The following is a 15,708-nucleotide window of genomic DNA, read 5'->3' on the forward strand; positions in this document are numbered from 1 at the left end:
GGAGTTGTCATGCTACAAACAAATATAGCACTGATCCTACAGAGCAAAGATGGGGAAGGGGAGGGAGAGGAACCCAGTTGGACATTATGTCATGCCGGAGAGAATTCCAAGGATGGTTAAGAATGGCAACCAGGAGCCCTTGAAACTCCCAAGAGGCCAGCAGACTTCACTAGGCAAAAACTCAAGAAAAAAGTTACCCCCATGTGTCTCTAAGAATGGTGGATGTCAAGGAGAATGGGAACAAAGGGGAATTTCTAGGATCCTTGTAAGTTTAAAAGTGCTATTAAGTGAAGTTACTTGAGATCAGCAGGGAATATCTTAATCTGGACTTCCCCAATGGCCAGTTTTAAATCTTGTTTACAACTCAGGTCAGAACTAAAATGGAAAACAGCCTTCGATGACTTTCAGAGACAGGGAACTTCGTAGAAAATGAATTTTATAGTAACATCAAAATGTCTATTTTAGCTTGTGCAACAAAGGGAAACCCCCTCTGTACTAAAAATTAAAAAAAATTAACTGGGCATGGTGGTGGGCGTCTGTAATCCCAGTTACTTGTGAGGCTGAGGCAGGAGGATTGCCTGAGCCCAGGAGTTTGAGGCTGCAGCAAGCTGGGATTGTGCCATTGCACTCCAGCCTGGGGGACAGAGCAAGACCCTGTTTCAAAAAAAAAAAAAAAAAAAAAAAAACAAGTTCATTAGGCCCTTGCCTTCTGCAGACCCATCACTCTTAGGAAAGAAGCTGGTCTGAGCTAAGGTCCAAGAGCAGCTAGGCCTAGGGCCTGGCAATTCATTTCAGCAGTACTGAGACGGTCACATCCCATTCCCAGGCTCTGCTTCTCCAGACTCCACCAAGTGTAGCTGTGGCCTGTGTCTCAAGACGAGGGGTGCAGGAAGGATCAGAAATCAGGTGGGAGCCACTAAGAATAGCAGGCAGGAGCCAGGAAAGCTGCAGGGGCAGGGTTCCCGAGACTCCCTAGAATCTGGAGATGGTACTGTAGGCTTCTGGTACCTCTCATGCCAGGGGATGCTTCCTCACAGCCCAGAATGAGTAGCTGGCAACAATCAGGGGCTGTCCTCTGAGGACCAGTCATAGTGTCTGTGATGGACCAACCTTCTGAAGGTGGGCTGAGGCTTCTAGCTTATAAGCTGGCTGCATGGGCAACCCCGTCCCCTAGCAATGTCAACAATGCCTTGTGCTGCCATAACACAGAGGCACGTGTAGATTCTATTCCAGGTTCGAATGTGTCTTTCATGCCACTGCCAATTGTTGCAGCAGCATAAAACAGAGTTCTGACATGAGACAAGTGTATTCCATTCCGACGACTGCTGGTTGATAAGTAAGTCAAAAAAGGCCAGATAATTTAGGTCAAGGTGAGTTTATTGTCCAAATAGCATAACCTAATTGCATTCAAAACCATTTTCAAATCCATCTTTAAACTAGTCAGAAAACAGGTTATTATTTTTTTAAATCACTTAACACTGAACAGATAAGACCTCTTAAAAGGCAGCTGACTATATCATGTCACCATCATAGCCAATGCAACATTTTTGCCATACTTCCTAAACACCTTTTCGCGTACACTGATCATGCTACTTTAGCACTTTCTAGCATCCTGACCAAATAGACACCCACACCTCTTATAGAGTACACTGTGAGAGAATAACATGGACTTGATATGGCATCACACTTGTTTCAAAGCAAAAAAAAAAGTAAAAAAGAAAAAGAAAAGAAAAAATAAAAGTCCAAGACAAGAAACTATAACTGAGAGAGAGGAGAGAGAGAGTTCTGAGGTACATGATATAAGGGTAATGAACATAATGGAAAAAATCCAATGGCCCGGTGATTTGCTGGGGATATAAGAGTTGGCCAGCAGTAAGAACTAAACCAATTAAAAGTAAAAATAGAAACTTTGCTTTTCAAGGACAGGCACCTGTCAAAAGACATTGGATACTGTAATGGCTACAGTCAGTAAGGCACTTTATTTCCCCAAAGTAGGCTGCAGGCGAAGGGATGCAGGCTGCAGTGACAGCATGCACGTACACATTTGCTGATGGCTTCTTAAAACCTGAGCCGAGAATAGGGTCTGATAGCCCAGCCAAGTTGAAAAGCAGACACACACAAATGTAGTATCGTTGTGCCTGAAATGACCATTCTGGGTTGTTTAGAATCCAGAATCATCAAAAGCCATGCGGTATGAGGAAGTCATAAACGTCTTCCTGAATCTTCTTACCCCATTTTGCACAAATGGATGGCTGCATGAACAGCTCTTGTAAATTGCTCTGAGTTCACACCAATAGAAACCTGCACTCATTCTATAGCTACAGAGGGTTTGCTGGCTTAAGGGGACTTTATCGTCTCAGCATTAATTTTCCTTTTAAAGCTATTCTCAAGGTTGGACTGTCTCAGAGATAAACAAAGAGGAATCCTTTTGGCTTAGAAGCCAACTGGCTTACTCAGACTTCCTCCCCTTCCCACCTCCAATTCCCACACTACCCATATTATCTTCTTGAACTAGAAAATCAATTATTTACATGACATAAGGTGCAAGTCTATTTCTTCTCCCAGCCCTGTCCCCTGTGGCCCATGGAGAGAAAATTCCCCTGCCCTCTTTGAGAGAGTCATCTGATCCTGCCTAATGTTCTTAACCTTTCAGTCCCAGAGCTCCCAGGGCACAGTCTGGAGAGGCCCTAGAGGTGCTAGACGGCAGGAAAGCGCAGCTCCGTCTGAAGAGTTGCCCATCCTGCTAGCAAAAGGATGCAGTGTGATGCTGTCAGGGTTGTCTTCTCCTCTGGCTTTGTCACTGAAGCCATGTGTGCCCCTGACCTGGCTGTTAAGAGGCAGAATAGAGCCTCCAGTACAGAGCACATAGACCAAGGGTGACCCAGTAGTAAGGCATGCTGTGCTCTCCAGTGGGGTCCCGAGGCAGTTCAAAGTAAAGCCTCCTGGAAGAGAGGCCCCTTCTTCAAGGAGCTCGCCTCTCAGCGCGCATGGGGTGTTCTGCGGAGGGAACTGCCCTTGGCTTTCTCCTGCAGGCTTCTTGGCTGTTATGGACCCGCACGGAGTTTAATTATGCTTAGCATATATTTTTGGCATACTAGGATTTCTTCCCCCTAGGATTTGGCCAAAAGAGGGGAAGGATCAAAATTTGGCAGGCTGGGGGAACTCGGCCCCCACTGGTGGAGAAAAAAACAAACAGATGGAAGTAAAGACGAGACAGAAACACAACAAGGTAGAAAAAGACCAGGATAATTTGGAACCCCTTTAGTGGGAGGTAAGAAAAAGAAGAGAAAAGAACAACAACAAAAAAAAGAGCAAGTTCAAATCCACAGCAGGAGAGCCCCTCTGGAACAAAACTCCTACCAAAGAGACTGAGATCCAAGGAGAGGGCAGAATCCAGGATTCCTTCTTTTGTTTAAGCAGGAGCAGGCAGAAAAGCCTAACAACCCCCTACTTTCCCATCAGCAGCCCCACACCCATCATCACACAAGGCCCCAGGGATGGGAAAGAGAGAAGCTAGAAGGACCCAGGGGCCTCGGGACTACAGGCAGAGCAGAAAGTTACAGACTGTAAGTAGAGTCGGGTAGGCCTGTGCCTTTCCTTATTTGTCCGGTTCTTTCATTTGCTGCTTCTGTTTAAGCTCAAGGGTCAGTCGCCGTGAAATGAATTTGCACCTCAGTTTCTCTTCAGGCTCCAAGGTTCCCAAGAACTCCGCCTTCCCCATTCTGTGGGACTCCTTGGGGCCCAGGAGAGTGTGCTGATCAAAGCCGGCTCTTGAGAAAACTCTGGCTAGCTAACTTGCTGGCTGCTCCACTTTCCTCTCCAAAATTTCCGAATTCGCCACCCATGGTCCCACCAGAAAGCCCCTAGAATTTTAGGGTCATGCTAACTCACAAAGCCCTGAACCCTTCTAAACACACTTCCCAGGAGACTGACTCATCTGGAACTTCACCTCTGTAGAAAAGCAGCCTCTTCACCTCCCTTCAACTATCATCCCATACTTATCTGACCTATTTTTCTTACCCTGCCAATTCAGTGTGATTGAAAACCTGACCGTTTAGTACCGCTTAGCAGACGACCTGGGCTTGCATAGTGCTTGCCTGCGCAGTTGGAGACAGAGGAGGGAGAAGGAAGCACCGTAAACGCTGTTTGCTGCTTGCTGCAGATTCAGCTACTCGCAGATTCAGACCTAGAAAACCCACAGAGATGATCCTAAACTCAAGATGTCCATGCCAGGGGAGGGGAAAGACGGAAGGAAAAACTTCAAGATGAAAGGGCCCTTTGCACACGAAGCCCCGCTTTTGAAAAAGCTGCAAGATGAGGATCTCCAAACAGCCTGCTGGAATTCTTTTTAGTCTGTTTCCTGATACCTGGTACCTAAGTGCAAATTACGACATCTGAGTCTACTGCATACATGTTTGTACTGAACGTCTGCCTTGAAGGGGAGGGAGGATCCCTTGGTTCCATGTATTTTTTCCATCATGATGAGGATACCGGGGTCTAAATGGGAGCCCGATGGCCTCCATAACCAAAAAGGTCCCTGGGAGTGAGACCGCCCTGCCTTCCACCTGAGAGGGAGTCAGCCCTGCTCACACTGCTTCTGTATTCCTCACGTGAATGGGCTCCAAGCAGAAACTGTGTGGTTGTGAGGTATTATGAAAACAAAAGCGTGAATCATTGTCTTTTGTAGTTATTGATTTTGTCCAGTAAACCTGAGGTAAAGAATACTCCGTCTTTGAAGAATGTGACCAGAGGAAAAAAAAAAAAAAAAAGGAAAAAACAACCACCATGAATACGCTACCAGAAAAAAAACAAACTACGGAAGGGCTTTTCCAGTACGAAGAACTCATATCTCAACCATCTACTTCAGGACTTGGAATTTAAGCAGTAAAATAATATATTATAAAAATGTTTATAAAATAGCAGCACACTCTGTGAAACATTACAGCTAGGTACTGTCAATGTGAATAACGATGGATGATTTTAGCTTCTTAGCAGCGCAAAAAAAAAAAAAAAAGAAAGAAAAAAAAAACCAAACTGAACAAAACAAAATGAAAGAATAAGAGACCCTTAGATCATTTTCCTTCTTCAACCCTCATACTACGAAACAAGGCAGAATCCGTGTCTAAAATAATTCTTCAAATAGCCCTGTTCTGATTTTTCTTTTTCACTTAAAAAGGCAAATATTTTAACAAATAGCTTCATTACCTGTCAATTACAATTGTGCAAAAAAAAAAAAAAGTTGTTGCTCCAACCTCTTTGCTAACTGAATGCCTCTAAGAAGTGGAGAGGAGAAAAATTCAAGTACGCTGAATACAACTTTGCAATAAAATTAACAACAACAATAAAAAAAAAAAAACGGAAAAGGGAACAAAATGCCACACCCTGATATCAGTTCAGCCATCTATCTTTGCACCAGCAATAACTTTTCTTTCCATGTCCAAAGGAGAAGTATAGAGATGGGAATTAAGATCCTTCTGTGCCATCAGAATGGTAACAGATTTTAGTTTACAGGCTTTTCTGAGGAATGTTGTGATGGGAATGTCAGTAGGAAGCGGTGTCTCTTGGGTCCTGGTAGGAACACCAGAACTGTGTACCAAAGAATGTCAGATACCAGAAGCGAAGAGTAACCCAGACTGGGGGCAGGAAGGGAGGGGGCAAAAGAGAAGAGGGGAGGAGTATTCAGCATGACTTGCATAAACCATCCCATCTATCGCTCGGGAACAATTTTTCAAAGTGCTTTTCGAATGGAATGGTTTATAACAATGCTAAACTGTGAACCAGACATGCCAATCAGCACCAAAAATTCGGTTTTTTCTAAGAAGAAATGCCAAGGCCACATTACCCTTTTAAATACAACAACAGAAAGGATTCCATTCTGGATCCCACCCTTGGTCTCCATCTGCCTCCGTTTCATGTGAGTTTTGGTGACAGCCCATAGCTACATTTCCCCATGAGGCAGCAATACGGTGGTGTCTGCAATGAACTGCATTTGGAAGAAGAAGCAGGATGTCACAGAACATGAAACCCAGGAGCCAATCACCTGTGTCCAACTGGCAAAATAAAACATCTTTTTTAGGTAGCAGCTACTGTAGACAGCAAGAGGATGTTAATGTAGAGATCCAACCACACTCCTGACTTAGTAACAGGTGGCTGAGAGCAAAGGTGCTTCTCCATCCCAAATGGTTCAATCATGTTGAGAGATTGTTTTGTACTCCTTCCCCATCATGTCCCTCCTTATTTCAATTCCTTCTTGAGTTCATTGCTTTGCAATCTAATCATGCCATAAATGGCGTACACAGTTCCTTGAAATTACACTACAGGGGGTGTATGTGCTAGCTCATAACATGAAAAAAAAAGTCCCCTCTAATTTGTTCCCATATTGCAGGCATACATATTCTCTAACTACTCTGCAGGTTTTCCTGTAAGCATTTTACTATTACTTTTACATAATCAAACAATAACTGTTCGCATATACAAGGGATTCCCTTATGCTGTACTTCAAATAGGCACCAAATGCTCTTTATTATTCCGTTTTTATAGGACTTTTTTCTCTCACTTCTAAAAGATCTTTAAATATGATCTAGGTGGGGGCAGAATTTTTTTTTAAGTTTCACCCTAAAACACAAATAACAGAAACATAACCAGAAAGAAGGAGAGAGCAGATTATGGATGCGTCTCTCTCTTTCGGCCCAACTGGCATCCTCACAGGTCGATATCCCGTACGTCTGTAGGGGTGCTGGCTTGGTCCAGTTCATCCTCCGACTTGGATCCATCACGCTGGTCCTGACGGTACTGCTGCAGGCTGTGGAGGAGCACCGCCTCAATCTGCTCCTGGCAAGCTTTGAGACAATCCTAGAACAATGGTCCAGACCAGAGCTGTTAGCAAGAGAAACAGGACATAGAGCATCCTACCAAGAAAACATGCATAATCTAGCTTGCATAAGTCCATGCTAGTTTCCAGTTGAAATAAATGTGAAGTAAAGGAGGGATATTCTTAAAGTGCCAAGGAACCTCATTACTGTAGGTGGGGTCCATGGGCTGGCAGTATCAGCATTACCTGCGAGCTCGCTGGAACTGCAGAATCTCAGTCAACCCAGGTCGAGCTCATCAGAACCTGCATTTTAGTGGAGCCCAGGTGATTGGTATTCTGAGAAGCACTGGCCTAAAAGACGGTCCACTTATGGATGCCTGGTAATCAAGGGGCCAACCAGATGCTTTCTGCCTGGGGAAGCTGGGAAGTGGCAGAGAAAAGGGGAAGGCTACTAGAGGTGCTATGACATGAGCAAACTCAGCCCTTGAAAACTAGATAAGAAGGAAGCCAACGAACCAACGTACTGACCCTCATATAAACTGTAAATACATTTTCTCACTCTGTCCCCCAGGCTGGAGTGCAGTGGCGCGTTCTCAGCTCACTACAACCTCTGCCTCCCGGGTTCAAGTGATTCTCCTGCCTCAGCCTCCCAAGTAGCTGGGACTATAGGCGCCTGCCACCATGCCTGGCTAATTTTTGTATTTTTAGTACAGACGGGGTTTCACCATATTGGCCAGGCTGGTCTCGAACTCCTGACCTTGTGATCTGCCCGCCTTGGCCTCCCAAAGTGCTGGGATTACAGGCGTGAGTCACCGTGCCTCACTGTAAAGACTTTAAAAAAAAAATCCCTAATTTTTTCTGCTTCTTTACCATTTCCTTAACTCTCATAAAGATATAATGCAAAATGTCTACAACATTCTGGACCCTTAAGCCATCCAATCTGGGAATAAGCAAGAATATGCAGCATTGCTTTAGTTATCAGTCTATATTGTAGGGGAAATGGACAGCGTGTCTGCTCCAGGCAGGAGCTTCCCTTAGGCAGGTGATATGCAATGCAATGGTAAGTCACCGGTATCACTAGACAGGGACCATTGCTGATGTTAGTAAGAGGGTGCGAACAGTAGACTTGCTTCTAACAGGCATTTTCTAGCCTCTCTCCTCTGCAAAGGTGCCTCTGTGCACTCTCTTAAGAAGCACATACATAAGCCAAATATGTTAAATTGAACCTCCCTGTGTCTTTTCATAGTTTAATACAAACTTCCCTTTTGTTTCTTTCACTGTGCAATTCTCCCCACCCAGAGGTTTCTATTTTGCCAAGTCCAAAAGCATTCTCTTTATTTCCCAAAGATCTAAAATACAGCTGGCCAGGCATATTGGTTCACGCCTGTAATCCCAGCACTCTGGGAGGCCGAGGCGGGAAGTTGAAACCAGTGCGACACCAGCCTGGACAACATAGCTAGTTCCCCATCTTTAAAAACAAACATATAAATAAATGAAATAAAGCTGTAACTAACCACTAAGGAACAAAATTTCCACATCCCTCAAATGTTCCTTTCCTATCTCTCGTCTATTCCACATTTCAGACTACAGCTTTCAATGAAAATTAAGATTAGGAACAACCACAGACTAAGAGGCCAAAGGCAGAGACGAAATATCACCTGGAACAATGAGATGAGGAAGGGTGGTATTTGCTGCCCACCTACCATACTTGCAGGTGGCCCCCAAGTTATTTAACTTTTCTTATCTCAGCGTTTCCCCACAAAACACTCAGAGTAAAGGGCAACTGAGATGATATTGATATACGTGCAGTGCTAAGTGGAGCTCGATAAATGATCATGATTATGTGTAACAATAAATTGGTCCTGGAACCTGGAAGAATCCCTCAGATTTATTTGAAATGAGGTATAGAATTGCGTTCAGTCAAGACTGGTGAAGTGTGTGTCAAGATTGTGTGTCTGGTTCTGGGGAGAGTGCTGAACATGACAGACGTGAACCAGGGGCAGGAGCCTCCGTGCCACCCTGAATGAGGCTGAAACGGGAGTCAGGCACTGGCCTCCGGGACTTGCTAACACCTCTCAGACGTTCCTGTGGCATCTCCTGGTTACATCCCTTACCCTGTCCGACCTGCTGAGCTGAATGATGAGAAATCGCTTGGGGCTCACCCGCCTCATCCCTGTACAGTGCTTCCCCAAGTTCTTCCCTCAAGGACCATGTGGGAGCGCTGTCCTCATACGTTACCACTTGCTAGGTGGGAAAAGTTAAGGTATAATGTTCCTTTACTTTCTTTTTTCTTTTTTTTTTTCTTGAGACAGAGTGTTGCTCTGTCACCCAGGCTGGAGTGCAATGGCGCGATCTCGGCTCACTGCAAGCTCCACCTCTCAGGTTCAAGTGATTCTCCTTGCTCAGCCTCCCGAGTAGCTGGGATTACAGGCACCAGCCACCGCACCCAGCTAATGTTTGTATTTTTAGTTAAGATAGAATTTTGCCAGATTAGCCAGGCTGGTTTCGGACTCCTGACCTCAGGTATCTGCCCGCCTTGGCCTCCGAAAGTACCGGGATTACAGACATAAACCACTGAGCCCAGCCTAAAAGTATAATGTTTTTAGGGGCATTTGCATTTCAGTAGATGTGTGAAAACCTTAAATCCTTATAATCTAAAAAATTTAATATTAAATATAGAATCAAAATGAATGTGGGGGTTAAAGGCAAAAAGCGACTACGGTTAAAACTACTGTGGAATGTCCCTTAGGAAGGTTCTACATCAGGGAGGAATGGCAAGTCTCATACCATCAGTTTTTCTTCTAAAGCTGGGATAGACACAGACAGGCCTTTCTCCATCTGAGCACTGCGTGAAGGAGTTCACTTAAATGCCGGAATCATCGTGGTGTGAGATACTCTCTCCACCGTACATGGGCAAGAGCTCAGATCCAGCACAGCAGCTTCCACCCCACATTCCATCTGTCCTCCCTCATCTCCTGTAGCCACTCACTGAGTGAAACGTTGGACCTAACAATCTAAATTCGTGTTTTCTTCTTTCTCTGTTTGTTTTTGTTGTTGTTTTTTTTCTTGTAAAGGAGAATCCATTGAATCCAGGAAGTTCATGTGTAATGTTCCTCCACTGTTGAGAAGCTGTCGAAGGGGATGTTTACAATTGTTTTTTTTTCCAGGAGGCAGAGGAGCTAAATCAGAGTGCCTCCATACCATAGACTCAGTGACTATAGACTTGTTTCCAACTGAATACCCATCCATGGAAGACAACACAACATAACCATGCCAGCGTGACCCTCCACATGGGGAGACCAGGCTCCAGAAAGCTAAAGACCTCGGTTTCAGGCCATGCACGTCTTCTCTTTGGGGTTCCCAGTGTCTCCACTTTTTCTGCTATTAGCCTTCCCTTCTAGCAGCCTGACACCTTAAAGGAACAGTTCTGAGAAAACCCTACAGGAAGGACTGGGATGTCATGACTGTCACTTCCACTGGACTTTCAGAGCCACGGGACTTGAGGTGACATGTGCGTGCACAGTAGCGTTTTATGTAAGTTCCAGCCAAGAATGAGTGCGCAGGCTGTCCCACACAAAACGGAGGAAGGTTTCATAGACAGACAAAACTGCATACTCTCTTTTCTTCGGTCGCATTTTGATTTCAATCCAAATCATCACTGACTTGACTACAGCCAGCTTTGTTTTGTTTTGTTTTTTGAGATGGAGTCTCACTGTCACTCAGGCTGGAGTGCAATGGTGAGATCTCGTCTCACTGCAACCTCCACCTCCCAGGTTCAAGCAATTCTCGTCTCAGCATCCAGAGTAGCTGGGATTATAGGTACACGCCACCATGCCCAGCTGATTTTTGTATTTTTTATAGAAACAGGGTTTCACCATATTGGTCAGGCTGGTCTCGAACTCCTGACCTCAGGTGATCCACCCGCCTTGGCCTCCCGAAGTGCTAGGATTACAGACATGAGCCACCACGCCCAGCCTGGCCAGCTCTTACTTGATGACCCCTCTGACTGGAAGATAAAAGGATGACCAAAGCAGGTACTTCATGGATTGAAGAATTCTGAACTCCCTTCCCCACCCTCTTCTAGACTTACCTTGTGGCAAAGCAGGACGCTAACCCTCTCTGCAGTCTCCGCCTAACCTTCCTTCAGGTTCCACTTCCATGAAACTTGACAATGGTCAGCTCGACTTTCAACTACACAAATCCCTCATTCTAGCTCAGAAAGACTAAAAGGGCAAAAGCCTGTCTTGCGTATATGATGTTGAACACTACTCTCTGATGGTGGAAAGAGAACTTGGCCTCTCCCTTCCATGAGACAGAGCTCACGTCTTGCATACGAATACCTTTGTTTAGCATGGCAGGGGCCCTTTTTGGACTTGTGAAGGGCATATAAATTCTGTGTGCTGGTGGGAAGTGAAGGGAGAGGAGATTGTGCACTGGTGCTGATACATGCAACTGGACATGCCAACTCCACATCGCCTGGGTCTTGCCCAAAGCAGGAGGGCAGAAGAATGCATGGATTGGGGGGTGGGGGTAGGGATGGGGGCAGCCACCTGGAGAGAGGAAGACCTCCACCTTCAATCCAACCAGGTTGCTTCTGTTAGAGGATCAAACTGAGAGAAGAGTGGAGTTAGTGTTTCCAAAGGGGCTGGATTATAAGAAGACATATATAAATAATCACAGACGTGGAGAATTTGGAGGTCTAAAGGGCCTTTGGAAATCAAGTAGCCAAATGCCCTCGTTTCCCAGCTAGGGAATGGAGCGTGGAGAGTTGACGTGGCTTGCCCCGCAGTGACCTCTGGCTAAAAGCTCAGACTGGCTTTAGAAAGGGCAAGCCTCCAATTTCAGAACTCCTGTTTTCCTATATACCTCAACTTCTAAGCTCTAAGTAAAGACATACAGACCAGAGACTCTCCAAGAAAGAGAGACATAGCCCAAGTGGCTGGAAAAACACGAAAGCGCCTCTAATCAAAAGATGTTGCACGCATGTAAAATGCGGCGGCTCTAGGACATCAGCTTTCCTGCAGCCTCCAAAGCACCAGCCATTGTGTTAAGATGCCCCAAATTAAGCTGATTAAAAGGGAAGCCATAATGCTCGTCTGTCAGCCTGGACAGGTGGTACCCTACTGCGCTGGAGGTCGGGCAGACCTCCAGCTTCCATGATGATAGGCCCCCTCCCTTGCCCCCTTCCCTCCTGGCTGCCCCCGCCCCCACGCCTGGAGCCCTGACAGCAGTGTTTGTGATCTTCAGCTCGTTACAAGGGCCTCTGACTTCCTCTGCTTGCTGGCTCGAGCTCCGCGCCCTGCACCCTCCTCTGCCTCCATGAATGGGCTGACGGAACTCCTACCATTAGCCCTCAGTGTAACTGCACAACTCCATTGTCACACACACGCACTGCACTCAACAGGGGGACAAAGGGCTGAATGAGCCCCAGACCCGCGGCCAACTCAGGCAGAGACAACTTAGGAAACTATCTCATTCTTCCTTTCTTCACAGGCTGTTTGGCTTATTTCCTTGCATACCAAATGAGGCCCACAGAAAAATGAGGCAGGAGAGGGAGGCATCAGCCCCCCCATTCGATTCTACCTCCCCACCCCCAGCTTCCAGCAACACTTCACAAGGTTCCTGACCACAGGCCCTCAAGAGTCCACAGAAGACAGAATCTGTAACAGCGGAGCCTTGAAAACGACCTGTGCAGAGAGTGCACCGGTGCTTCCAGCTACAGAGCAGACACAATGCTAAAGCCCATGAATCACACACGTGTGGAAACTGAGACTTCTTCCGGGGTGCCTCCACCTTCCTGCTTTTTAATGGCTCATTGACAACCAGGACCAGAAAACGCCAGGATGACCCTAAGGAAGGGATATCCTGGAATCTTCTCTGGGCAATATTTAAGAATGTGTCTAGGGACAGGGATGAGGGTGGAAACACTCCCTTGGGTCCTTTGTGCACTCTTTGGGTGACGGATTCAACTGAAGCCCAAACCTCAGCATCACACAATATATCCACATAACAAACCTGCACATGGATCCCCTGAATCTAAAGTTGTTTTTTTTATTTTTTTTTAAAGAATGTGACAAGGAGTTTTGATGTGCCTTAGACAAAAAAAAAGGTTTATAAATATAAGGAACAGATGACTAGAGTCTTTATGCTGTTAAATATCTTACAATGAACTTCACAACATCTTTATGGCCTGTGAGCCTCAATTCCATGTTTTAGTTAATGAATTTGTGCAACTGTGTCATGTGAAAATGAAGCCACTTACTCCAAGATAAGGTTAGGGAAAACTCAGAAGGCTCGGAAGGCCCTGACACAGAATTGAAGTTAAAAAAAAAAGATAAAGCTTTTCAAAGGACATGGACAGACTATTGAGTCGGAAACACACTGGAAACCCATCTGCCTGCCTTTGTCCTTTGATCCTTCCTTCCTCTTCCCTTCCTCTCCTAAGCATCACTCCCTATGATTCTGCCAGGGGCTCTGGATAAAGAGCTGAGGAAAAGCTGGGCCTTATTCAAGAGGTTCTATAGACAAGGAAGCAGTGAGATCAATGCTGGCAGGCAGCCCGAGTAGTGTGCAGAGGGGACGGAAGGGGACCCCGATTCAGCCCAAGGAAGCAGGGCCACAGTCACTGGGGACCCAGGCCAGTGGCACCCTCCCCTCTCAAACCTACCCAGGCACTGGACACCCCCAAGAGATGTTTCCCCTAAAGCCAAACTGCCTCTCTGGCTGTTTTTAGCAACTCTTACGATTGGAAGGAAAAAGTATTTAAAATATACCACCCTCTGAGACTTTTATTCCCTATAAAACTGTCAGGCCCCTCACTCAGCTCTCTCTTTGGAATGAAGCGTTCTGGTTTATTTTGGCAACCAGACGCAGCAACAGAGGCCGACTTTCTCAGAGCCGCATGGGTCCCTCATATCAAAGCTATCTGCTGCTGGCCAGTGAGCCACAGACTTGCCTGGCCATCTCACAAGAATCAGGGGGACCCTCTTTCAACAGCTCGATCCCCGACAACCCACGACCTAACCCCCAAAGTGGCAGAGAGCACTGCAAGTCTGAAGAGATCATAAACAGCAAGGTGTGTAGGAGCTGACATATAACTCAGGGGTTCTGGGGGAAACTGTCAGCTCTTCCCGATTCCTGTTTGTCAATGCCCTAGGGCCAGGGAGCAAAATATAGTCTTGCGTATTTCACTTTTCCAGGGGAGAGCTCAACATCAACCTATGGGCATTTCACAGCATGGCCCGAGGATGGTTCAGACATGTGTACATACATATATATATATCCATTTATGTATGTATGTATATACATAAATACACACATTTTACTGTCGTAAATACACGTAATGTCAAATTTCCCTTTTCAGTCACTTTGAAATGTACAGCAGCATTAAGTACATTCATACTCTCATGCAGCCATCAGAACTGTCCATCTGCAGAATTGTTTTCATCATCCCAAACTGAAACTCCATACCCATTAACCACTAACTCCCCATCCTCTCCTCTCCCCAGACTCCTGGGAACCTCTATTCTACTTTCTGTCTCTACGAATTTGACGATTCCAGGTACCTCATATAAGTGGAATCATACAGTATTTGTCTTTTTGTATCTGACTCATTTCACTTAACATAGAATTCAAGGTTTGCCCATGTTATAACATGGATTGGACTTTCATTTCTTTTTACAGTTGAATAATTGCGTGTCCGTACATTTTGTTTCTCTACTCTAAGAACAGTTTCTGTCACTAAGTTTTCTCTGCTGGGAGGCCGGCATTCTACATTAGGCCTCACGAGCGCCTTCTTCTGGGCTGATTTCCTACTGCATTTGGCGTTCATAACACATTACTTAGCACACCTTCATTTACATTCTTCATTTGCCAGCGTTTTGCATGCTTTACTCTTGATTCATCATAAGTTCCTTGAATGCAGGAATCTCATCCTCTGCTTCCCACATGCCACCCATCCACCCCAACTTCTAGTAACAACTAGGCCTTCCGTAAAGACTTCCAGAAATGAATGAAGGAAATACACCACTTCTTGACTCGTGAAATGGTAAACACAGCTCAGGATGCAAAACTCACCTCCCTCCAAATGCTAATGTGTTCTAAATTCTAGTCCTTTTATTTTTCTTCCCTCTGAGCGTTAGCTTTTCAGAGAACACAGGCTGATGGATGGGAGGAGATTTACCATTTGGGAAGTTGCATACGCGCGCGCGCGCGCACACACACACACACACACACACACACACACACACACAGCCTAGCCCAGAGCTGCTTGAACGTTTCCACTAAAAACATTTTCAGGGAGAGCGAACAAGCATCTGGGGTGCCAGAGGTAAGCCTGGAACTTCCTGAGGTCTCAGATTTTTGTTTGAAAAAGTGTTATGAATTTTACATTTCACTACGTTCACTCTTGGTTTTTAAGGATGAAAATGTTCAACCCAGGCCCACTGGTGTGAATGAGGCATACACAGGCAGCCCCAGTTAAGAAACACGGTGTGTGCCCATTATAGAAATGAGATACCAACTCGACCAACAGTTGGGATTTATAGAAGGACACCCCTAAACCAGCTTTGTATCCACTTCATGTCCATTTAACAGAGTTGGTCAGCTGCCTTAAATGGACTGGCTACGTAGCATCAGAAAAAGGCAGTTTCTCCAGATGAGATGACAGACTGACTTGCCTGCAGTCTTGAAAAGCCAAGAGACTTAGCAGCAACTCCCAGGAGTGAAATTGACACCACTGTCCATGTGAGATCAGTAAGGGGGGACAGAGGCAGGTGGGAAAAGGCTGGAGCCGGGAGGGTGGTCAGCCCATCAGAGCAGGTCTGTCAACACGGTGGGGGGAGGTTACAATGCCTGGCGGCAGGAGGAGGAGGGTGGCCGCTCAAACTCCTGTCACT

At 45.8% G+C, this 15,708-nt stretch overlaps 1 protein-coding gene across 1 annotated transcript in view; it reads right to left on the minus strand.

Moving 5' to 3' along the window:
• Positions 1-1,359: 1,359 nt before the first annotated feature.
• CCND2 (cyclin D2) overlaps positions 1,360-15,708 on the minus strand; it is a 31,798-nt gene continuing 17,449 nt past the window's right edge. Inside the window, exon 5 of the mRNA XM_033223165.1 lies at positions 1,360-6,852. Coding sequence (XP_033079056.1) covers positions 6,703-6,852 — 150 coding nt within the window. The 3' untranslated portion in view covers positions 1,360-6,702. The remainder of the gene's footprint in view (positions 6,853-15,708) is intronic.

Source organism: Trachypithecus francoisi, unplaced genomic scaffold (assembly GCF_009764315.1).
Source record: "Trachypithecus francoisi isolate TF-2019V2 unplaced genomic scaffold, Tfra_2.0 Lachesis_group11, whole genome shotgun sequence".
In the NCBI taxonomy this organism is placed as follows: Eukaryota; Metazoa; Chordata; class Mammalia; order Primates; family Cercopithecidae; genus Trachypithecus; species Trachypithecus francoisi.